The sequence below is a fragment of the Patagioenas fasciata genome, chromosome 8, assembly GCF_037038585.1.
Source record: "Patagioenas fasciata isolate bPatFas1 chromosome 8, bPatFas1.hap1, whole genome shotgun sequence".
In the NCBI taxonomy this organism is placed as follows: domain Eukaryota; kingdom Metazoa; phylum Chordata; class Aves; order Columbiformes; family Columbidae; genus Patagioenas; species Patagioenas fasciata.
In genome coordinates, this window is record NC_092527.1 from 17,389,089 (window position 1) to 17,414,571 (window position 25,483).

Sequence of the window (25,483 nt, forward strand, 5' to 3'; positions counted from 1 at the left end):
TGCTCCATTTGGAGCTGGGATGTGCAGGGAAGGGTTTTCTGGCAGTCAAAGACAACAAGGAAGCATCAGTTCTCTGCTCAGAGTGGGGATAACTTAGCTGGCTTGTCATCCACAGTGGGGACCCATCCCCGTCCTCCACAGTGCCTCTGCTGTGGAGCTATTCTGCCATTCCTGAAGAGGATGCAGTAAGCTCCACACCTGTTGGCCTTTTTCATCCTGTATTAGCACATGAAGGGTTGCTGGTCCCAAAAGAATCTTATCCTTGGTTTAGCACAAAAACTCAGAGGGGGACCAAGCTTTGACTCATCGCCCTCCACTCGTGCTTGCCCCTGAACTACTGAAGCAATACTTCTATGAAGCTCCTATACGAAAAGATGGTGACCAAAAAAATGGTCTAACACTAGTGTATTGGGATTGCTGTAAAAGATTTTTCACGTTTAGGAATTTTATTTTTCATCAAATTCTTTCACAAAACTACTCAATGAAAAAATGCCACATTTTATTCAACAGGCATATCATGGATAAGTAATGAAGGTACAACCTTTTTCAAACTTATGAATAATTGGGTTGTTTTAAAATTTAACTTTAGCAGTTAATTTTGTGATCCATCTCAAAATGAAAACATATTTTCCAATATTATGAATTTTTTAGCTTTTAAATTGCACATCATCTAGCCTCAATGTCCTTTTTTCTTAGTATGTTTGGGTCTGAAATACTTTTGAACAAAAGTGAAAAACCCAGGTTGAAGCATGAGAATAAAGCCAAGAAGTATGTTCTGTTGATGATCTTTCAAAAGAGAGCACACAGATCACCCCCCAGCTTCTTGACGAAAAATGTCAAACTAACCCTTGGAGAACTCCTGCCCATCAGAAAGAGTACTATAGTACTATCTCTTTACTATTTACTTACCCTCACCATTCTTATCACCACCCCAGGATTACCAAGGTTACTCCCTACCTCAAAAATAATCCAGATTCAGCTAAAAACCTCACTTCCATAAAGAGGAAAACACTAGCTTTTATATGAGGCTTGAGATTTTGCTATTATTATTGATTTAATACCCTCCATTTTCAGATACTGTGGTGTTGAGAGAAAAAAAAAATAAAATAAAATCACAAACAAAAAAATAACAAAACCAAAACAAAAACCAAACCAAACCAATGAAGAGGCCAGACACTAGGTAGTACCCAGTATTTGATCTGATTTTTTTCAGTCTGTGGTAAGTGTGATACGGGAAGATAACAGCACTGACTTCAGCTCAACCCTCTGTCATGGGGTGGAGAATCAGAGCCATGGAAGTGTTATCAGCTGTAGTAAGCACTACAATATTCACCAAGAGAAGAAATTCTTCCTAGTCTACTGTTTGGTATTTTGTTTCTTTTTGTATCTAGCAAAAATGTAAAGGCCTTCTGTTTCCCCAAAATGAATTATTCTAAAGAAAACATCTATTTACTGCTTACTTTTTAACTGGATGTTATTCCCAAGTGCTGTGTAATCATTAAGTGAGCTTTAATTTAACAAGTGTGCTGCTCTTAGCACATTTTTACTTATGTAGTAGTAAATTAACTATAACAGATTATAACTGTTCGCCAACATTTAGCAATAAGTGAGACTTCCATAAATATGTTTAAAATTAAGGCAAGGTGTTTTAGTGGCACTTGCTCACCACTCATTCTCATTTATGATCACTGGTGAAACAATATCCACTTTAAAGAAAGTAAGATTATTTTTCATTTGGAGATTAAAAATGCCAGTTCATTTACTCTGTGGTTACTGGGAACTGCACCACATGAGTTATGTCTCACCTGGCCACCTCTGGTTGATGAGCAATGCTTTGATAATGGGATGGGAACACTTCAGTGGCCTAAGTGAATTTGCTGTATCAATGAGGCATCACTGCATTTTCAAAGTGATTTCCTTCAGTGCCTCATAGTTTCACAGATTTATATCACAAATTTTGATTTGGTAGCAATCAGTAGCTGGTTTCCGCACAGGGGCCAAATCCCAGAAACAGAGTAACCAGACCCAGAGCCTGATATTTAGAGGACCTCTCACCTTTTATATCCACAGAATTCTGAGTTCTGACATTAACCCAGGCGTCTATGCTCATGTCTAAAGGGAGAAACTCCATCTGAAAGACTGTCCTTATGTGACACTTTGTCTGCTGTCTATATAGATAGGGAATGACCATGATTAATCAGAATAGCTACTAAAGCAATTTCTTGAGAACAGTGATGATATTTAACTTGAATATTGTTTTCTCCAGGGCTTTACCCTGATCCTTTAAGATGGTGCACTTCAAAGGAAAAAAATTGATCTGGCACTTACATTTATGCTAGGCTGACATTGTTGGTTCGCTGCCAAAAAGGCATATCACAGAGGCAACAGCTGAGGGATCGCAGCCATTGAACCTTGATCCTAGCCTTGTAAGAAATCACTTCAATTGTGACATGGAATATCTCTGTCTGTTTTGTCCTTAAAATGAGACAAATGCCATCGCAAGTCAAATTAAATCAGAACTTTCTTATATAGGCACATGACTTCAGAATCAAACTTCGGAATCAAAGTGATGCCATCAGCTTCTTTCACATTATAACCAAAATTTGCCTAAGGCTGTTAAAACAGACTGGTCTGGCATCACCCTGTAATTGCCCACAGCATATCACAGGCTTCTTTATATAGGCTATTCTTCTTCTGAAATTTATGTTATTGGGCTTTAGGTTCTTTTTAAGGGCAAAAATAAACATGGCCTGAAAAATAACTCATTCTCCTGCCGTCAGCATAAAGAACTTGTGCTTACATTTTCGTACAGTTAAATTTGCATCTGAAAACTGTTTAACCATAATGGCCTCTTGTCAGTATTCTCACTCAGAAATGTTCTTGTGATTCCTTGGCATGTCTGTCTTTCCCAGTTCATGGGGCTTTTGGTCTCTAGCAGAAACCAGCAGAGAACAAACTAGCTAAAAGAGGTTAATGGAACTTGAGTTGCATTGGGATGTTAATTATGCATAAAGTGTCTGCTCCTTTTTTTTTTTTCCAATAAGTCCATATGTTCTTCCAAATATACAGAACAATGGCATTAGGTAGGTAATAATCGTTGATTTCTCTCAGTAGCCTTAACTGAACCATGAGATAGAATTGCTCCTCTGGAAGCAAACTGCATGTTTTAGCTTGGCAAAAAGGAATACATTCATCCAGCCAGGCCACTGCAGGAACAGAACAGGAATTTGACCAATATTTTCAGCAGTACTGCTTTTTTAACATGTAGAAACTTTTCCTTTATACACATAATCAAAACAACGTCTCCGGTGTGGAATCCGGGAATTTTTTTGAGGGAGGGAGTTTTGTCAGTAGAAAATACGATAAATGTTGCTGTATTTGGAGTCTGGATTTCTGTCTGGGTGATTTGTACGTACAACAGCTTTACTGCGTCCACTCTTCTTCATAACGGTTTATTTTTGTCAATCCATGTTATTCAGATTTTTATTATGACGGTTCTTATGCTATTCTAAAAGCTGAAATACTTGTAATTCATCTTATTTTTTTCAAATTTAAACATTTTTCATTCATAAGCAGTACTCCCTAGAGCCTGTAGAGAAAGACCCATGTAAGCAAGTCTAATATGAGTTATTTTATTACTGCAGATATCCATAACCTAATCTTGCTCTCAGTTCAGATTATGTCCCTGTTTATTGTCTTGCCTCAGTGTGTTAAGCTGTGATCAGACTTTCAGTGTGGAGATCTCAAGGAAACAGCTGTGTGCATGATGTTTATGTGGCTGTGCTTAAAAAAGCGCAAGTTCTTTAACACAGGATAATGCCCATGCTATGGGGAGACTTCCCTCAGTAGTGTTGCTTGTTTTACAATATTTTAAAAACCTATGTTTCCCTCTCAGTCTTTTCATTGATAGCCAGATGTCAGGCAGTGCTGGGAGCAGACAGCCAAGAGTAATTACAGGTTTCCTGGTGGTAGCCTGTGTTATGACACTGATTGAAAAAATACTTGAAATTTTCATCAGATATGTAACATTAAAAGCAAGCCAGATAAACTATGAAAAGAAAAATGGAAAGTGGCTGAGTTGTTTAACACCTTAACTAAAAGGACAAAACCAGAAGTACATCAAAGAAGCCTAAAAAGCAAATCTGTTTGCTGTTTTTTCATCAAATATTAACTGGATTCTGAAGAGCTTTCATAATCCAGATGAAAATATTTGGCTTATTTGTCAGAATGCGGAGGTTTACATTGAAGTGACAGTTTTGTATGGCATCATCATGGAGTGGTATACATCAGAGACACTGAAACCAGTGAACTGGTACATTTGGCTGTGACACTGGAAGCCCTGTTAGCACATGTTCAACTCTTCACACTGGGTTTCCACAGCACTTCATTGAGAATGGGGCCTTTGGCTGGAAACTCATTTTGCCAGGGTCTTTGATTCCTTGTATGCACTAGGTGGCTTCTATCAGTTTACAAATAAAGAAAAATTAAAATTGGTTTATGAACTGGTATTATAAGAGTTCTGCTTCAGCTGGGTCTAAACGTTTTCATTTATTCCACACCCCTGTTGCCCTTTGAGATTCTTAACTATTGTTTTCTTGTACATTAATAATTTCCTTACAAAATTGTTCCCAAGAGAATGAGTTTGAAATAAGTATGAATTAATTTGCAACTTTTACTGTACTAATAAACTTCCCAAGAAGAAAATTTTACTTCATCTAGGTGGAAACCAATCACGTGACATCAAAGATAACTGAATTTCTAGGAGGTGGTTTTGTTTTGTTTTTTTCAAGAAGTCGCAGAAGAACAATGCCCTGCATGCTAAAAGTAATTAAAAGGCACAAACAGCAATTTTAGAAAAAGCCCTGGGTCATTTTTTGCTGCAGTATAGAGTTCTGAGGCATTCAGCAAAATGAGTATTTGTTGTATTTAAACAAAATGAATACCAATTCTTGGAGGTTGAAAGGTTTCATGCTGTAAGTGTAGATTTCATGCTTTTATTGAAAAATATTTTTAAATTGTTTTAGGTCTTTTTCATCATCGAATGTAAATAAATAAGTCATGCTATAGTCTCTAAAACATGGATCAAGAAATGTCTTTTTATGTACAATTTATTCAAAAAGAATCTTCAGTGAACAAAATGTTCTTACTCATTTATGACTGTACAATGTCAGGTCCTTGTTCACCAAAACACTCATTTATATTTGAGCACTTGAATAACCCAAGCACTGCTCTTGAGTACCTAAAGCAACAGTTCTGAGCACGTGCTTTAAGTTAAATACATAAGAGTGCTGTTCCAAGTAGTATCACAGTTACTCACTAGCTTAAGCGATTTACTGAACTGGGGATTTCACATCCAAGTTTATATGCCCTAATGTATTTTAATCTTGGTTAAATTTGGAAATAGAAATGAATGCTTTAGCCCTCAATTTCCAAATAAGACATAAAATACATAATTAATGGAAAAGACCTGATATCAAACTTTGGATTTTTGAAGATTATTTTTGTAGTTGGTAGAGTTTGGCCACTGGCTGTCTAGGCCAGAATGAATCTCACAGTATGTTCTGGAAGAAAATGCTCTTTAGTGTCAAAATCCCTGTTTAATGTCTGAAAAATGTAAGCCGACTTATTGTGAGGAAAATAAAGGGAGGAATTGCAACTGCCTTTAAGCAGGAGTTCATCACATTTCACAGCTGGCATGGGAAAGAGAAGAGAAGGGGGAAGAGACTGATGAAGGTCTGGGAGCAAGGAAGGGTAAAACATAGCAGGCTTGGAAGCAGACCAAGGAGTGTTAGAATTATGACTAAGGGGAAGCCTGGGGCAAAGTCAGAGTTGGCAAGAAAAGGCCTGGGCACCTGCAGTGTCCATGGAAAGACCCAGAGTAAGCATGAGGCACTGGCTGTGCCAGCTCCAACAAGGCAGTACTGCTAACGGTGGCTGTAGCAAAGGAACCTCTGTCCCTTTCCTGAGGAAACAGATGCAAATTGGAGACAGGAGTTCATCAGGATTATTGGTATAGCCATACAGAATCCACCTACAAAAATGGTGAATACAACATGGGTGATGTTTCCTCTTAGGTAACATAAACCAGATATCCTTTCTACAAACCAGGGCCTAAATATGAATGATCAAAACAATGGATGCAGGAATTTCTCAGTAGAAGATCTGACCATTTACATTTTTCCCCCTTAGGGCTTTGAAGAGCAAAAGCTACTTTATCACCATAGCTTGATACTATGTTCCTTCCTTTAATATACCCAAGAAGGAAAAAATTCTCTTGACTGAAATAAAACCCAAGAGAACCTGTTCCTTGCATAAAGCTACACTTATGGGCATGTTTCCACAAATTCTATCTGAAATACTTTTTCTTTGGGAAGTTTGAAGTCTGCAGAGTACTCTTGCTTTATGTAAACAGACATGGAAGTTCCCAAAGCACAAAAGCTGCAGTCTAAATTTCAATACAATGCTTTTTAAAACTAACGAGGTGCAAACTTTGTAACATAAATAAGACACTAACCTCAGTCTCAGCACAGTTCAGTACCACTGTAATGAAGCAACTGCCTGCTTGAAGTGTTTTGAGATCTGGCTGAATAAACCAAGAGCCCCAAAATTCTTACACCTATAGAAAATATTGATACTACTACACTTTTGGCACATCCCAGCCTGTTCTTACAGCTCAGATTCCTGCATGGAAGGAACTATATCCAAATACTTTATTCTTCCATAGTAAAATAATATTCTGTTTAACGGCATCTTTTTCTTGCCAGGCTTTGAGAACGACATCAGTACTGTCTTCTCATAATTCCCTCACACTGCACTGTTTTAATTATATCTAATCTAAAGTAAGAACATGATGCTTAATGAATATGTGTTTATCACGTGAAGAACAAGAACAGAATAAGTCCAAAAGTCCCTTGTAATCTGCTGGGAGAGATATCTGGAGTGTTAGAGTCCGCACAGCCAGAAAACCTGTAGAATATTTTTCTTCAGCTCTAATTTGAAAAACTTCAACAGCAGAGTTTACCCTAAGGAGAAATTGTGCTAACCATAGATTCATTTATTTATTTTCTGCCAATGAACACAGCCATGTGAACAACTGACAAGAGATGCCTTTTTCTGCAGAAGGATGCCAGAGCTGCAGAGTTAAAAGCCTGAGCTTGAAAATTGAGACTGACCCTATTTATTAACACAATAATGGGCTGGTTTTGTGCCTTATGAGGTTTTCCAGGGTTGCACTGGGCTAAACATGAGAGTTTTTTTACTGTCTCATTTCAGGTGACTGGCAAGGCAGAACGTATGGCTGAAAATATGTCATGTGGTATCTCCTGGAAGATGACTGCATTGCTTGTGATCCTCACTTTCATGGTAAGATAACAAAACCCCTTAAGAAGCCATTTATCTGTAAGAACAGACTGGCTTTTATATGATGTTTCTCATCCAAGACTTGAGGAGGGGGGACCTTGGACTAGTCTCTTTGGGAGTTAAGCAGGCAGAGCCACTTTCCGCCTTGGTCACGGCAGCTGGAAACCACTGTCCATCATGCCCTGGCAGCAGCCATCGATGGGAAATTTCCCTCCTGGGAACTGGCAAGGCTGGGAAGCAGGCAAGGGGCCCAGAGCCAGCCCCACTGCCTGCTGTGCCAACTTCACACATCCCCTCAGGGTGCTCCAGTCCCATCACAATGGTGTTCTGAGCTTACAAAATTTCTAATTGAACATTAATCTTTTAAAACCAAACTGTGCTCATCCTGCCTAGAGCAGTAGAAGATTTCCAGCAAATGTGAAACATACTGCAGGTGAAGACGTGGCCTATTGAAATTTAAATTGTAGGCAGTTTTTGTTAATACAAGTTTTTCTGTTTATGCTTCTGATTTCTGAGCAATTGTTCACCTGTTTTCAAAAAACAATACTTTTTTTTTTTTGTATTTTGGTTCTATGGAAATATCACCTTTTTTACATACCACGTGGATAAAATGTTTATTGTTTTCCAAACACCTCTTTTTGGTGTATACGAGTTCCAAAATCCTAAGTGCTTCAGATATTTCAGGAATTATCATGATGTTAATCCTTCATAAGCTCATAGAATAGCTGAAGTTGGCAGGGGCTGCTAGAGATCACCCAGGCCAATCTCCTGCACAGGCAGGTTCCTCAGGACTGTGTCCAGTCAGCTTTTGAAAATCTCCACAGATGCGAATTCCAAAACGCTCTAAGCAACCTCTCCCACAGTTCAATCACCCTTATAGTAAAAAAGATTATAATTTTTTAAATTCTTATGTATATACAAATGTCTTGTACTTCAGTTTGTGTCCACTGCCTCTTGTCCTGGCACTGGAAATTGCTGAGAAGAGTCTGGCTTCTTCTCCATTACTCTCTACCATCACATATTTATACACATTGATAAGATCCAGAGGGAATGGTCCCACTTCTCTCAGCCTGTCCTCATGTGAAAGATGCTCCAGTCACTTCATCATCTCTGTGGCCCTTTGCTGGACTCTCTCCAGTATGCCAATTTCTTGTACTGGGGAGCCCAACACTGGGCACAGGACTCCAGATGTGGCCTCACCAGTGCCAAGCAGAGGGAAAGGATCAGGATCATCTCCCTTGGCTTACTCACAAGGCCCTACCTAACACAGCCCATGACACTGCTGGCCACCTTTGCTGCCGGGGCAAACTGGAGGTTCATGTCCAGCTTGTGTCCACCAGAATCCCCAGGGCTTTTTCTGCCGATAGACCTTCCCCATCCTGTGTCAGTAGATGGGATCATTCTTCCCCAGGTGCCAGGCTTTGCACTCCCGGTCACTGAACTGCGCGACATCCCTGTCTGCCCAAATCTCCAGCCAGCTGACATCCCTCTCAATGGCAGCACAACCATCTGATGCATCACCCACCCCTCCCAGTTCTGTATCATCTGCAAACCTGAGGACACACTCTGTCCCATCATTAACGAAGACACTGAACAGCATCGGACCCAGATCTAGCTGTTGGATGCACAGTGCATTTGAACATACTCCCATGAAGGAACAGTGCATCAGAGTTAAAAAGCAAATTTTTATGTGTGCATTTGGCTGACAGTTCACCAATGAGCCTCCCTGCCATGCTGTTACCCATACTCTTGTCAGCATGAGCTTGAACTCCTGCAAAAGCACAGCCAGCTGCTGGGAGGCTCTGCAGCAATAGCAGGTGGCACAGGGACTGAAGCGATTGCTGTCCTCTCTGAGAGGAACAGTCATGTTACGGTGGTGCCAGCAGGCAGGATCCAACCTGCTGGTTTAACTAAAAACTCTTAGATGGTTTGGGGCTTGATTACATAAGAGGCCACTCTTTTCCAACTCATGCACCAATTTTAATAGCTAGAGTGTTTACATGTGTTCACCATCTAGTAGAAAAGGGGTGTCTGCTAGCAGGCAAGTTTCTGTGAAAAAGCCTCAACAGCTGAATCTGCTGCAGTGTGGGCCCTCTGTGGATTTGGGTTGCTTCTGGCAAAACTATCTATTTAAGAAACCCTTTGGGACAGAGCTGGATTCAGGATCTTATTTGAAAGTCCCAGGGGATGTTTTTATATGATTACTTGCTGTAGTAAAAGAGATGAATTTGATTCCTTGTGTAAATTATTACTATTAATAACTGAATTATAAAGTCAAATATTAATTATTATAATGAATTCTTTAGTACCTCACAATTATAGAGAGTTACAAACTCTGAAACAAACACTACAAGTCTCTAAATAAACAACATATTCGTGGCCTGAAACTGCCATTTTTTTCTTCCGTTGTAGGAGACCTCAAGGCAACAGGCTTCAAAGCTCTGGATCTTCATTTACTCCAAAAGGAAGTAAACCGGTGTCAGAGTAAGTAAGAATCAGATCTTGAATCCCATTAGATGTGGCCCCCTCCAATGCAGCTGACACACTTCTGTTTTGAGTTCTGTTTCATTCTTCTTCAAGACCCTATGTGCCAGTGCTTTTAGATCTCTCCCGCATCTGATGTCTTTCACGACTTTCATTTTGCGAACTAGCAGTTCACTGTGTTTCCTTTCTTATAGTTTAAGCAAGGAGGCTCCAAGATATAGAAAAGCTAATCTCACAATCCTCAAAATGTATCCATAACTCTCCTTCTATTTCTGTACTAAATGCTATATTTGACACCTTTTTTTGTTACATGTCTTTGATGCTGCTCAAGGCTCTCACAGTCTGTTTTACTTGGCTGTGAAGATTCATTCCCATATGTAGCATCAAGGAGAAAAGAAACCACAGAGCTGTAGCTAGAGTGGGGCTGGAAAGGGGCTGCCAAAGCAAACACAGCGCTGCCAAAAGAGTTCTCTGAAGAATGCAGTGTTTCTCAATGGTGCCTGGCTCATAACTCAAACTAGGGTTAGAATTCGCATCAGCATTGACAGAACAGGAAAGCCTGATATGCAGCTGGGAAAAGGGCTAGAAATTGAGAAATAGGGCTGCCAAAAGAATTCTTTTCCTGGCAACATGAAGGCTTTGGATTAAGCCATATCATGAGCCTTTGGGTCAGCCTAGGTTTAGGGTCGGGGCTAACGGAATGGAAATACTGGAGCTCCAGCTGGAGTTGAGCTGCCAAAGGAAGCAAAACGGCTGCAAAAAGAATATCCCCCTCAGGAACTGATAGTCCACGGATGTGCTGCTGTCTTTCCTAGGGCTCAGTCCAAGGTTAGGGTTAGGCTTCAAAAAAGCCTCAGAGCTCCAGTTGGATTGCGGCTGGAAAGAAGCTGACGATTAGTTTGTCCAAAAGGGGAATGTTTAGCCACTGGAAGGGCTGGACTGCCCTGGTAAGGTCAGGGCTAGCCCTGGAGAAAGGCTAGCATCAAGGCCACAAGTGTCTATTGCTGTGATTTGTCTACACAGTGCTGTATTTTGTGCTTATTGTGCATGCAGGCACCTGCTTTTAAAGCAGGCAATATAACCACAGAGAGGTGTAACCCCAAGGAGAAGTTAACAAAAGGGGGAGATACACCTTGCAGTTCAGACCAGACCACTGGCCTTAAAGGGAAGAAAAAGAGGTCTTGAACTTCCTAACATCCTAACCAGGGTAAGACTTAATGTGCAGTGAGTGGCAAAGGTGACAAAAAGGCCATGATTAGGGCCAAGGCATGGAGGCAGAGGCCACGGGAACCAGCAGCTGTCCATCACACCTTCAGCCACTACTGGGGGGCTGCCGTGGTCCAGCCACTGTCACTGCAGCCCCCGTGAGTGCACTCGCTGCTGAACCCTGCTCCCTGCCGAGCCTCTGCTCGCTGCCAGGACCAGCTCTGCGTCAGCAAAGGAGCTGCTGACAAAATGGAGGGGGACGCCGCAAAGCAAAAGACGGGTGTCTGCACTCTGTGAGGTGAAAGTGACTTTGGAGGCCTCGCTCGGCTATTTTCACACAGCTCGTGCCACCTGCTGGCAAGCGGCAGCAGCAGTCTCGCAGGCCCCGCACCTAGCTCGGCCCGGCTGCCCTCGGCAAGGCAACCCGCAACCGGGCACCTCTCTGTGCGCGGAGGGCGCTGTGGCTCAGATCTGCTGGGGCTTCGGGACCGTTATCTGCGGAGGTCAGGCCGGCCCGCTGCCATCTGCAGCTCGCCCCTGCCGGCGGGGCCCGGGCTGTGCGACCCGGCCGGCCCCAGCGCCCGACGGCGCCCCCACTCGAAATGGCGCCACGGGGCTCCACGGCGGCAGGTGAAATGGCTGCTGACCAGCGCGGTTCGCCTCGCGCAGCGGGCGGCTCCCCGCTGCCTCCCGGCGGGAGCGGCAGCGGCACTGCGGGCAGCGCCTGATTTACGGCCTGCGGCACGGAGAGCTGCGTCAGGAAGCGCCCTGCCAGACCGGGCTTCCAGAAGCTTCCCCACCCTTCTCAAAGATGGCTCCACGCCCTTCCCACAGGCTGCAGTGCGTCACCTCACTCCGCCTCCCCGAGCCAATGGGTCTGCATGCTCTGGGGTCACGTGGGGTGAGCGAGCCAGTCACCGAGGGCGCGTGGCGCTGCATGATGTCACTTCTGTTTCTCAGGTGCATTTCCGGCTTGGCGTGCGCAGTGCCCGAGAGGTCTGTCAGGCGGGTAAGCCCAGGAGCGGCCACGCAGGTGCGGGGCGGCGGGTGGAGTTGTGGGGGCGTCACTGGGGCCTCGCTAGGGCGCAGCGGCGGCCCCGTGGGAGCGGGAATACGGTTCAGGCCTGGGCCGAAAGCGAATGAGGGCTCGCGGCGCGGCCCAGGCCTGAGGTGGGCGCAGGCCGCGCCCTGCCCGCGCTGGAACGGGCTTCTCGTGCTTCGGTGCAGCAGTGACTTGTTAGTGTTTCCTTGCTGCTGTATATGCTAGTTAACATGCTGGAATCTTGGTGGCTTTTTGTTTTGTTTTTAACACTGCTGTCGTTCATCCTTGTTCTTAATCTGATGCTTGAAGTTATCTTGTTTCAAATATTACATTAAATTAAAAAAAATCAAAATCTTGAAGTTGTAAGTTCCTGCTAACTGTATCACGTCAGTGGAAGAGTGGGATTTAGTGGTGTAAACAGGATGTGTGACTGAAAGTACTTGCAGTTATAAAATGCAGGAGTTCATAACTGAGCTTCAAAGCAAAATGGATTTTTCTAACAGCAAGATTGTTTTCTCATTTTCTCTTCTCTGTAGTTAATACTAAGTACCCAGTATTGTGGGTGGTCATTTCTAATGTGTACTTGAAGTTACTTTTATTCAGAATGCTCTTGTATTGGACGCTGTATATGTAATCTATAAATGGCTGAAAAAGTGTACAGGTAGTTGGGTTGTCTTGTAATATTAGAGGTTATATGCAGCTGTAATTAAGGTATGTGTAACTATAAGGACTTTGGTGTTTTTATGTACAGCATGTGCATCGTTTGTGATACCAGTAGGATACACAGGCTAGGGTCTGCTCTTGCTGGTGATTCACCCATGAGTCACATTGATAATCTCTGGTCAAAACTGCACAAGATGATCTGAACTTGTGTTCTGGGATGTGACCTTGACTGAGTGCTGTGTCCATGAAGCTAAGTAGTTCTTCAAATAATAGCTTAAAAGAAAAATACAACAAACAAGCAAACACAAAAATGCATTTCTCAAATATTTGCTGCCATATGTATTATTTACTTAATTGGATTTTTATTTAGTGAAAGTTTATGTAAATTGTTTCTCAGAATGGAATTTAGTTGTCAAAGTAACTCAAACATAAGTACATGAAGGTCTTGATGTAATTCATATGTATAAAAGGTGGTATGTCCTGTTTTCAGGTAGGTACCGTGTGAGATAAGATACTGATGGAAATAGGAGACAGGTATCAATAGAACAAGGTTAAACTGCATGTTTAAGAGGTTCTAGCTGTTGTTATAGTATTGTAGTGATAATACCACTTTTACTATATGATGCATCATAGCTGGGAATAAGTAGTATAAGTGTATTTTGTCTGAAAACTACATAGTGAAATAGTAAAGTGTATTTTCTCATGTACTTACAGGAACATAGTGTATTAAATTATCTAAGCAACCATGCTGGCCGCAAGGCTGGTGTGCTTGAGGGCAGTATCATGCCAGACTATCCGCCCCACCATTACTCAGGCTTCCCCAGCTTTGAGGAACTCCAATATAAAAGCATACAGGCTGTGGCAGCCTAGCCAGGTAAGGTAATTCTCCTAAAGGTTGCGACTGCTGATGTTTTGAAGGGTTGAGTGTTTGGCCAAAAGAATCACTTTGCATGAAGTACTTGTTTTGAATGATCATGGGAATTCTACTTTTTTGAGGTACCTGCTTGAATTTGCTGGAGAAGAAAATACTATTCAATTAGAAGTAACAGGGCTTTTAAGAGCAATTGAAGTAGTAGCTTGTGTTCTAATAACTGTTTTTCTGTTGAAAGTATTGGGGGGAGTGGGGGAAGAATTAAAGGGAGGTAGCTGGCGATGGACAAGGCTTACTATGTAAGGCAGGAGAAGCAGAAATTCTTGCCTGACCTCTTCCTAGATCCCCATTTCTAAGGAAGAATCTTGAATATTATAGTGAAGTTTGAACTTTCTTTTTACAGTCTTTAGTCCCAATATGTGTTTAAAGCTTTAGCCCAGTAATTCCTGAACTATGATGGGCTGTCATGGGTCTTAACAGCAATTTTAGAACCTGGACTGTTACTGTCCTAAGACACTGTCAGTTTATTCTTATTTAAGATGAGAAGTTTCAGACGTGCTTTCTGCCCAGGTAGTTCAGCTGTTAGGAGGCATTGTTCTTCTGTTATTATCTGGATGAAAGTGCCAATAGCAAATTCTTCACCTCTTTTGTGTTTTTTCTCTTAAGCATAGAAAACTGTTTTAAGCATCCTAAGTGTGCAGGTGTGTTGGGGGTTTTCTTGTGTGTTTGGTGTGGGTTGGTTTTTTGTTTGTTGTTTTTTGTTTGTTTTGTTGCAGGGGGTGGGGTTTGTTTGTTTGGGGTTTTTTGTTTGTGTTTGTTGGGTTTTGGTTTTGTATGTGTGTTTTCTGGGTTTTGTTTGTTTTTTTCTTCTGTGAGGAATACTACGTAATTATACCTTTGGGTCAGATGTTGTTAGATGCAAAACATAACAGAATCAAAACCCTTTGGTAAACTTCCTGAATGTTATTGGTCTAATTACTGATTGTAGCAACACTTGTGGATTTCAGGTTATAGTGTTAAAACAATCTTAGAGCTTTGAGCAAGCCCTTAGTTGCTTAGGTGCCTGTGTAATAATTTAGAAATTTCTGTGAAGAATGGTAAGTAAACTTCAAAAGTTGTTTCTGAACTTCAGTTTATTTTTGCTGTTCTTCTAGCTTACTAGGACTTTGAGCACCATGCTGTCTGTCTTTGGAGCTTTTCAGCCTTAAAAATCCTAAGTCTGTAGGCCTTCATTCAAGGTTTCTTCTTGAAATCAAGGGCAGATGTGAAAACAGAATTTACACTGCCTTTCTAATTCTAGAGTCTGTAAAATATAAATACTGGGTAGGAGTATTTTTTTTTTAATATGGAAGTGTTTATATAAGGAGTGTTTTTACATGGAAGACTAAAGCCTTTTCTTACATATAAATAAAAAAAATAAAGAATATTATATGTTTTTTACATTGGAAAAAAACCTCATTGCCTTGTTTAGTACAGGGGACAAGAGTAGAAGAAATGCAAATGTTTACTTTTTAGCAGAACTGAAAACTTAGCTTCTGAAATTCACTGTATTGGTTCTGTACTTCTAGAATGTGTGTATATTATTCACAAAGGTTCCTAAACTTTAATGTTTAGTTGTTTTCCATGAGCGCAGTTGCTTCATGTCTTTGGGGGAGAAGCACAGATGAGTAAGAGACTATGTAGCCATTTTAAGCATAGCAAATAAATTGATAAGAAATGTTTTCTCTTTTATTTCATTAAATCTTTCTTATGTTATTTTTGAATCTAACAGTGTTATGCCACCAGAGTAAGAACGGGTGTAAGACGTGGAAAAATTGGCCAGGAAATTAAAGAAGCAGCATTTGAGCCATCTGCAGAAACTGCACTTAAAGGTAGAGTAGCTATGTTTTAAATACTGAGAATCTTTGATGCTTAACTTCCTTGAAGGAAGCTGTTTCCTTCAAAGCATTAAAGAGACTGAGAATATTGTTTCATATGTAAGTTTGCTTTGGAGTCTCCCTCAAGCAACTGGAGACAGTTTCTCTGCTTGTCTTTCCTTGTAAAGTTTAAAGCTGCAAATGCATCACAGTATAGAGAAATTTATTGTTGTCTCTGCCTTAAGCTGCTGCTGAGAACTATTACATCAAAACCAGCTGTCTCTTAATGGAGATTTAGTTGCAGATTTTATAAAATATGCCACTGCTTGCTACATCTACTTTGTATACTGTTTAAAGTAAGGATTTTTTCACAGTTTGGAAAAAAAAAAAGTCTCTGGTGCTACAGTTATGTTAGGCATTGCCTTAGTAGGTGCTTACTAGTACATTAATGTGGTAATTTCAGTGCATTATAAAGGGGTTTGTTTGAGATGAGTGTTCAGCAGAACAGATTGTAAATGTCCTGTAGTAGTGTTAAACTGACAAAGGAAAGACAAAGGAAATATGTGTAGATTGGCTAGATGGTGTCCTGGCTACAACATGTTGGGAGAAAGTGTAGCCTTAAAGAGGGTTGCACAGATGAAGGTATTTGGTCTGAGCTGCTCTTACTTCAGTTATAACAATATTTTATGATATATGTTTGTGGCAGTAATCTGATATGTGTCCCACGGGCAGTATGTCTAAAAATTGGACAGTAAGAAACTGATGGTAGATCATGTGTTGTTGCCCATGAACTTTGGAAATCCCTTTTTAAACTGATTTGGATCTAATTCCTGCCAAAGAGCTCTTGAAGGAGAAAGCATTAGGGGCAGGTGAATAATAGGAAAGGATACAATGCCTAGTTTTTTTTACTTTTTATAACAAGTTGGATAGTGAAATGATATACTGAATCAGGTGACAGGTAAACTCTTCTGTTGGAGAACCTGTTAACTGGTTTTGTGATGCAATTCCTGTCACTGTAATGAAGGTCAATGAACCTGGCATGTTACTAGCTTGTTTCTTCTTACGCTGTTTTCTGTAGCTATATTGTGTTGGTAGGCTGAATCTAGAGCTTTTCATGTGTAGCTCGTTGAGAACTGGTAACGCAGTGACTTGAAGTTAAGTGAACTTTTAAGAAAGTAACCTAACAGATATAACAAAACTCACATGAGGATGTTATTACCTAGCTGAGAAAAAACATTCCTGAGAGTGTGGATTTTTTTTTTCTCTATGCAGCTGATCGCCTGGGGAAATTTATTGTTGCCGGAGGGGCTGCTGTTGGACTGGGGGCCCTCTGTTACTATGGAATGGGCATGTCCAGTGAGATTGGAGCTATTGAAAGAGCTGTGTAAGTAAGATGGCTTACTCTTTTAAGTAAAGAGTATGTTAAGCAAATGTCCCTCTTCTTTATATCCATCTCTTCTTTAGCTCATATTACCCAGTGTACACACAGCTTATGTTTTCTAAGCTCTGAAGAGAAAGCCCTCATCTCTGTCTGTGCAGGGGTTTAAAGTGTATAACTGAAAGCAAAATTTAAATTACCTAAGCTTAAATGGGTATTGACTTAAGTGAGTTTCTTTGTGTTGCTGAATTTGAAATGTATTTGTGAGGAGTATATAAATGTGTCTTAAGAGATGTGTCACAGATAATTTATGAAGGGTAGTCTTGTGTAAATCATATTGTTAAGACTACTTTGTCTGGTGTTCCTCTCGGACTGTTCATTAAATTTTAATACAGCATGTTGTAAGTAGAGTCTCCTTTGAACGCACTGCTTATCTTGGCATAAGCCCTGCTCTAATAAATATATATTGCATAAAACTTCAGTGTATTTCTTTTTGGCCAACAAAAGCCTGACTGTGATGGCAGAGCCATATAGTTACTGACACTTAAAACGTAGTTAGCCATGAACATGTGCTTGGGAGAAGCACATTGGAGACACTTTGCTTTACTTTGCATTTGTATTCGTATTAAATACTTGCTAGCTGTATCAATGAAAAGCTGTAATTTTTTTCTCCATAAGCCTTAAAGTAGTGCGTCAAAATAATAAAGTGGGAGAAAATGTGTGTACTATGTTTAAGCTTGGTGTTAGCAGAGAGAGTTTCCTGTCTGTAGTATGATCAAATCATATTGCAGACCTTCTCATTCACATCTAATTCTGTTGCTATTGTTAGAGCTCTCAAAATGATGTGTTTTGTGATGTCAGATAATCAGGTGCACTGTGACTCAGCAACTTGTGAGCTGCTTAGCGGGCTACTTAGTACCCAGTACACATTTTGTACACTTTTTTCTTAAATGAGTTGTTATATATACATTATTCTCTATTTTTCCATAGTTAAAAAGCATTTATTACTCTATTTCCCAGGTATTCTTTCTCCTTAGAATTGAGCTATAATTAGCATTATTTGTAATGTTTCTAGAGAGTTATGTTATGTTACACCAGCATGAAGTTGGAAAGATCTGAAAGTTCAGCCTCCTGTTGTAAGGTAAACTCATGGCAGAACTTGCTAGACCACACCACTGTTATGAAATCTCCCGTATATCCACAGCTATGAATGTATTTAACAGCTTGATTGTGTTCATAGTTGGTCTTCATTCCGATACTGTTAATTGCACTGCTATGAATGACTGCTTATTTTTCAGTATCTGGCCGCAGTATGTGAAAGACAGAATTCACTCTACTTACATGTACTTTGCGGGAAGCATTGGCTTGACGGCACTGTCTGCTGTAGCAGTAAGCAGATCCCCGGCACTCATGAGCCTCATGACAAAAGGCTCCTGGCTGGTAAGCTTATGTTATAAAAATAAAAATGTTTGCTGAGAAATGACTCCAGATGCCATGGATGATATAAAAAATGTGAACCATAAACAACTTGATGAAAATAATGTAAATCTTCACTTACCTTAGTGTCCTTATCTATAAAGACAACTTCAGTATTCTAGTGATATTTTGTGATGTAAGATTTGATGCATTTAATTACATGCTCACATACAGCTTCTGTACTTTGAGTTTGTCAAAGGCAAATAACATGAGCAGCAAGGTGCTGTGATACCCATACCAAGCATATGCAAGAAAGAACCTGTTATAAATAGCCAAGACTAATTATACTATTTTCTGTATTCTTACTCCTCCATGTGCTCTTCTGTATAGCTCCTTGAAAGCTGTAGTGGAACAGTAATAGGTAGATGCTAGCAGTACAGTATTTTACAGAGATTAATTGTATATTTGTTGGTGATCAACCAAAGTTGTATGTTTCTGACCAGTTTGCTAGCTGCTGAAGGATTCTGAGCGGAATCATCAATAAGAGGAGGCAGTGAGGTTTAAAAATCATTGGTAGCAAAAGTATGTGAACTGAGCATTGACTTTGGATAGAAAAATGTACAAGAAAAAAATAATGCTAACATTTCAGGTTAATGAGGATTACAGTAAGAGATGGAACCATATGTTTTCCTTCTCTTACCTTACACAACCAAGAAATGGTTGCCCTCTTACCACCAAACTTAGATTCCTAGAAGACTGAGTAAAACAGGAACATGGGATCTGCAAAGATTTGACTGTAACCTTACGGGAGTAAAATTGACACATGCTTCAATTAGGAACTAGGTTGCTGTTTTCAGAATTACACTATTGATTTTTAGACTGGGAGGTTAGAACAGAGACTGTATGTCCTAACACCTACTTCAGGTCTGTAATGCTGTTTTTACAGGCAATAGGTGCAACTTTTGCAGCTATGATTGGTGCTGGAATGTTGGTCAGGTCCATACCCTATGAAGACAGTCCAGTAGCTAAACATGTGGCTTGGATGATGCATTCAGGTATGTGATTTCAGTTTCCATTTTAGAGATGTTTGTGCTTCAGTGTGACTGGATTTTTTACTTCAACAAAACTTTGACTTTAAGGTTTTTTCTTTTATATATTGCTATAGGAGAGTTAAGATTTTTCAGAAACCAATGAGAACTCCTGAATGTCAGAAAGATTTTTTTTTTTTTAATTTTTTTTTAAAACGTCCTTAGCACAATGGTAATATTTTTCATAATCTTATAAAAGTCATACTCAAGATATGTATATGCCACACTGGATAGAACTAGTTTATTTCATAGCTGCTTTGGTTTCATAACTGCCTTCTGGTACTAGAGCTTCTATAAGCACAGTTGTTTACATTTAGTGTTATTTAGTTTTACAAAATAGAAAAGCATTTGCTGACTAGAAAAATAAGATTTTTAGTATTAAACTGCAGCTTCTTAGCTACATGTTCCCATCAGGTACGAAAGCTGCAAGTACAGATTATTTTTTCACTAATGATACCTACTTCAAATAACAATGGCGATCATTTTTCAGAACTGTTTTGTGAGAAGTAACTTATGGTTCAGGAAAGACACATGGATGTTAGGCACTGAAATTGTATTTGCCTCTCCAGAGCTAGCATTTCTATCAAGAAGAAATTCTGTTTATTGTGTTTATTTTAATGATTATTATTAAGTAACCTAATATGACATTAACTGATTAGATAGAGGTTTCATACAAGACTTTAGAAAAAGTCTGTCTTACTTGCCTAACTACTTATTGTGACAGAAATCTATCCTGCATCTCCTACCAGTTCTGTTTTGAACAGAACGATATGTTGACTGGTATTAAGCTTTCTTTCAAAGATCAACTCCCTGAAGAATTCTCCAGAGCTATTAATAGATAAAAGCAGGTCATTGAACTTAAGGTTGCCAGTTTACTGGGCTCCCTTCTAGATGGACACATGATCAAGTGCGTGGGTGTTTTCTCATATAAGTGGATTAGTTTGAACATGTTACCGGACTGGAAAATCAAATTGTTTTGGTAGGTGTTGTTTTTACTAGAACTGTTCCAAATCTTACAGGTGATGTTTTCTTTTCCTTTGGCTAGGTGTCATGGGTGCAGTGGTGGCCCCTCTAGCCTTCTTGGGTGGTCCTTTGCTGATCAGAGCTGCCTGGTATACAGCCGGAATCGTTGGAGGGCTTTCAACTGTGGCCATGTGTGCTCCAAGTGAAAAATTTCTCAACATGGGAGGACCGCTTGGAATAGGCTTAGGCTTTGTTCTTGCCTCTTCAATTGGTAAAATATTGTTTCAATACTGTCAGATAAAGTAGGTTACAAACTTAAGGAGCTAAGATTCAGCTCACATTTAATTGCAGACTAGTCTGTCCAGTTAAGATTTGCGCTAAATAGCCTTTTCAGCTCTAGCACAGTAGAAAATACTCTATTAAATTCATTCTTCCAGACAAACATAAGTTAGAGTTCTGGCAAATGTTGATCTGATAAATGGCTGATAATGGTGGCTTGTATTTTTAGCTACAGTCAGTGACAGGGGAAGACAGTAAACATGATCTTAGTTTCTGATCCACTCTTCTTCTCCCTTATGTGTTTGTGTTTCTAGGCATTGTTGTAGTCCTAGGAGCAGAAGTACTTTCACATGAAGAAAAGTACACGTGATTCTCTAGGGTGTTCAGAATTAGTGGATCAGGTTGTGTATGTGAGATCTTCAGCTGGTATATTAAAGCACTTGATATCCATAATGCCCCACGAATTGAGTACTCATTGAAAAATGTATGCTCTAGTAACTGAAGTTTGACCCAACTGAGAGTAGCAGATACACAGAGTAACTTACTTTAACATTTTACATTCTTCTCCAGGATCCATGTTCTTGCCCCCTACTTCTGCTTTTGGTGCTGGCTTGTATTCGGTAGCAGTTTATGGTGGATTAGTGCTCTTTGGCATGTTCCTGCTCTACGATACGCAGCATGTTATCAAGCGTGCAGAAACTATTCCGTATTATGGAATAACAAAATATGATCCAATCAATGCGTAAGTGTTGTGTTAATACAGCTAATCTCAGTGTCTATGTAAGAATTTGCTTCAAGCTATATTGAAGTATGCTTTTAAAGCAGCCAGACCTTTTGTTTATTGTTCTAAAGCGTATTGCTGTTAAATGTGAAGAATCACAGGGTTAAAAAATACAAAGCGGAAATAGCTAGTGGAGTTAAAACTGAAGGCATCTGCCTGAAATGAGAGAAAGGGGATTGAATGTGTGGTATCATGTGCCTCCAGCAGTACTTTTTAAATCATATCTTTGTTTCCTGAAACATTGCTAAGAGAATTTATTGCTGCTTTCTGAAAATATCAGTCAATATCAGCCGAGACAAAAAATGTTAACTCTTTCACAGTCACTTTATATTCACTAGTCTTTGTTGATAATAAAAAAGCTTCGACAGTGTGATAGATGGGGAAGGAAGGATTAATTGACTCTCAGTAAGGACCAAGTCTGACTAACAAGTAACTTCCTGGTAGATGTCTGTCTGACCTTAGGTGATTTGTTTACCTCCTTGATTCTGGTTTCTTAAAATAGAATAATACTGACCTTCTTCAAAATTCTTGAAGATAAACAGATAAAAGTATAGCATAAAATCAGGGGGACTACTGTGTGAGAACAGTGTACTGTCTGTTAAGGCTTCTGTGAATAGTTCCTGGGATGGTAGAACAAAAATACAGGGTTTTTTTTACACTGAGGACAGTCATAGTTGGGTTTTGTTATAGATGCTTCGTGAAGGTTTTTGAAAATGAAGTATAGTGGTGTAAAATGCTGAATGATACTTTTTCTGTTCAACAATACTAACTTTGATTTCCTGTTTCCTAGGTGCATGGGTATCTACACAGATACACTGAACATCTTCATTCGGGTGGCCACCATGCTTGCAGGTGGTGGAGGTGGCAGGAGAAAGTAAACCACGACTCCTCTTTGCAACTGTCTTGACAGCCCACCTACTGCACATACTAAATAAAAATCTATTGTTACAGCAGTTTTGCTGCAAGTCAGAAGTTTAGAGCATTTCAGCATATAGTTTCAGTGCACTGTGATTCAGACTTAATAGTTTTCCTCAAACACTTTCCAGCTCTGCATTTAAAATAGTGTGAACTGCTTCTAATTGTACATTATTTTGTGAAAGTAAATTATTTTTAATATATCAGTAAAATACGCTATCTGCTTTTTCATGGGCTTGACAGCAATTCAACTCTTTTTGACTGTTACTGCATAGTAAAGGGAGTAATATCTGAACTGGTATCCCATATGCAGGTAGGAGCAGAAGCTACTTCATGAAATGCTTTTGAAATACCAGTTTTCAGTTAAGATTGCATAAACGATATTTTAGTGACGCATTAAGAAGAACTGAACAAATGGGATATGGCACTAAATGCAGTAGTGACATCTACCCTGACAGAAATTTCAAAGAGGTTTAAGCAATTGTCAGAAACGCATTTGATTTGACAGGTGATGTGACCAAAAAATATGAAGGAGGCAGGATGAGAAAACTATGCAGCATTTGTCCAGTATGAACTTCAGTCTCATTCTGGAGCACACCTGAAAACTCCTAGCTTTAATGTTGACTGCATATAATAATGTGGTTCTTTTGATACTATGTTTATCAGATTGTGGAATAGCAATAGGGGTGTGTCTTTATTCCAGTCACTAAATTTCAATATTGCAGGCAGAGCCCTGTCCTTCAGAAGAGCTCCTAGTGCTCATTTCTTCAAAGTGTGTACAATTAGCACAGAGAGAGGCAATTGAGGATGGCCTGCTGTAAACCCAGGTATAATAGGTTTACCACACTGTTGTATATTTTAGTCTGTTTCCAACTTTTCTCCATATTAGTATGTTTAGCTTGGTCTTAAAGAAATGTTCCCTATCCTTGAAATTGATTTAACATTAAAAAACTTACCAAATTCTATTGCTGTATGTTGGAATAAAAGGTGACTTCTTGGGCACAAGAAAGTTTTGAGCTAATGTCAACAACTCAGACTTTCTAGTAAATATGTGTATGTATTGATTTACGGAAAAATAAAATTCTAGCCTCATGAGTTGACTAATCTCACTTTCCCTGTGTTAACAGAAATATTTTAGTACCTTTGCACTAATAACTTTGTGAAGAGTACTCTAAATATTTTTTTTCTACAATTTCTTTTGTAAGAGTGTATACTCTGTTTAAAAAAAAATCTACTAATGTGTTTTCTAGTTTCACTGGCTATCATCTCTTTGGGGAGGTCTTCCAGGTGGAAGTACTGATCTACACTTGCTTCAGGTGGTGCTGTTAATGTAACCCATTGGCTACTGACTGCAGCCAGTGCTGCTTTCTATGTCTATCACATACTGTAGTATTTTTGGTCTCTGCAATCGCAGGGAAGAAAGTGAGTTGTGAAGAACCTTGTTGTACCCAGAGATGATACAGCACAATCTAGTTCCTGGCACTATCACAGCTGAAGGAAATTCTGTAGTACTTAAGAGAAAGAAAACTCTGGATCCTGTGAAGTGTATGTAGCCTGTTCAGAGTGTTTTATCTTTTTAAGCAATTTCATGGTTAATCAATTTCTATATACTGTTGCTGTAGTTGAACATAGCAGTGTGCTTGTCCTCAAATTCTGAAATCTACAGGGAGCTGTCTTACAACAAAATTCTAGTGCTTGTGCCTGTAATAATAATTTTTAAGAAAACTCAGGTAAAACTCATGTGGATTCTGAGGACAAAGTTTTAGAGGTTGACTCTGAACCAAGAGGAGGAGGATCCTGGATTGTTTGAAACAGTAAATTGTATAACACAGCACTCTACTTAAGGGAGGTCTTTGCATGGAAAGTGAGACCAACAGCAAAGTCTGATAACCCTTTAAGACAAAATAGGCCAAATAATGCCCAAGGGAGCATGAGCATTGGTTTGTGCTCAGTCTTTCTGAAATATGTGGCTTGACTCCTGTGGGTGAGCTTGTATCAGTAGGAAGATACTCTCTTGGTGCTGTGTCTCCAAAAAGAGAACAACAAGATTAGGAGTTGTTCCTTTACATTTGAAGTCTTAAGTGAAGAATTAACATTTGTCTTAATTGAGACAGCTCTAATTTCGGGAGGGGTGAAAATCTTAACTGTGATAATTTGATAGGCACAAGAACAGGTGCCTGTTTTTTTTCTAGTGAGAGCATCTGAGACCTTGTGCCAGCTTACTGTCAGGCTACTCTTGGAATGCCAACAGAGAATGCAAAAACTTCCTAGAACTAAGAAATTGTTTAGTTTTATCAATAGAACTTACTAAGATGGTGTTAGAATAAGCAAGTCTTTGTCTCCTAAACACTAAATACTTTTCACAAGTCAGATGCTTTGTATCCTAAATTTCAGATGTCTAAAAGATGATCAACTTTGTGGCTAGACCCTCTAATTCTTAATGCCCTGTTTCATATGCTTCTGTAAACTAGGAAGGGAAAATAATGGTGATTAAGTGAGTATAAACTCACAGAAATCCGAAACTGAGGAGTAAACCACCTCTCCCCCCCCTCCCCTTGAATAAGGAATGTTCTTTCTTTGTTTTGTTGACTTGAAAAATTTTTAATGAAAAGGGTTGTCAGGCATTGGAACAAGCTGCCCAGGGAAGTGGTTGAGTCACCAGCCCTGGAGGAGTTTAAAAGATGGATGAATTATGTTCTTGGGAACGTGGTTTAGAGTTGGACTTGGCAGTATTAATGTTTGGACCCAATTATCTTAAAGGTATTTTCCAACAAAAATGATTCTATGATTTTGCCGTCTCATAAGGGAGCTCTTCTTCCCCATGGTTTTGACAGTTGTTCATGAAGTCATAAGATGGGGTGGGGGAGGTTGCAGGCTTTTGATTTACTGTTGAACCAGGTTGTTATACATAACTCTGTTCCCTTACTGGTTTCTGGTAGAGACAATTACTACAGAATTTTGCTGAGTGTTCTTAAATAGCTACTTTTACATTTTGAGGGGAGAGTAAATCAATCACAAAAGCAAGATCAAATATTTGCATGGTTTCTTTGTAGTACATTGTATTTAAATAAAACACAGTTTTCTTGTTTTCAAGTGAGTTAAAAAATTTAGTGTTGTTTAGCGAGAAGCAGCTTAGGTAATGGCTTAACTGGCAACAAATACAGGAGAATTACATACTTGTG

The 25,483-nt window shown here is 39.7% G+C and overlaps 1 protein-coding gene across 3 annotated transcripts; it reads left to right on the top strand.

Annotated features, from left to right (window-relative positions):
* The first annotated feature begins 11,963 nt into the window (after window positions 1–11,963).
* GHITM (growth hormone inducible transmembrane protein) lies at window positions 11,964–23,396 on the top strand. 3 transcript variants are annotated; one of them, XM_065843393.2, is made up of 9 exons: window positions 11,964–12,058; window positions 13,469–13,628; window positions 15,397–15,496; window positions 16,754–16,865; window positions 18,158–18,299; window positions 19,222–19,330; window positions 20,409–20,597; window positions 21,176–21,347; window positions 22,177–23,396. In XM_065843393.2, the coding sequence occupies exons 2-9, from the start codon at window positions 13,500–13,502 to the stop codon at window positions 22,262–22,264; spliced, it is 1,041 nt and encodes a 346-aa protein (XP_065699465.1). In that variant the 5' UTR covers window positions 11,964–12,058; window positions 13,469–13,499; the 3' UTR covers window positions 22,265–23,396. The 3 variants fall into 3 exon arrangements, with proteins under 3 accessions (XP_065699465.1, XP_065699467.1, XP_065699466.1); XM_065843395.2 differs by having other exon boundaries at window positions 11,976–12,045; XM_065843394.2 differs by having other exon boundaries at window positions 11,991–12,082.
* Window positions 23,397–25,483: the final 2,087 nt, after the last annotated feature.

Bases quoted from the DNA above. Each gene is read 5' to 3' on its own strand.
- GHITM (XM_065843393.2), top strand. From the start codon at position 13,500: ATGCTGGCCGCAAGGCTGGTGTGCTTGAGGGCAGTATCATGCCAGACT. The intron at 16,866-18,157 runs GTAAGTAAGATG...CTTATTTTTCAG, and splicing joins GGAGCTATTGAAAGAGCTGT to TATCTGGCCGCAGTATGTGA. The intron at 20,598-21,175 runs GTAAAATATTGT...ATTCTTCTCCAG, and splicing joins TGTTCTTGCCTCTTCAATTG to GATCCATGTTCTTGCCCCCT.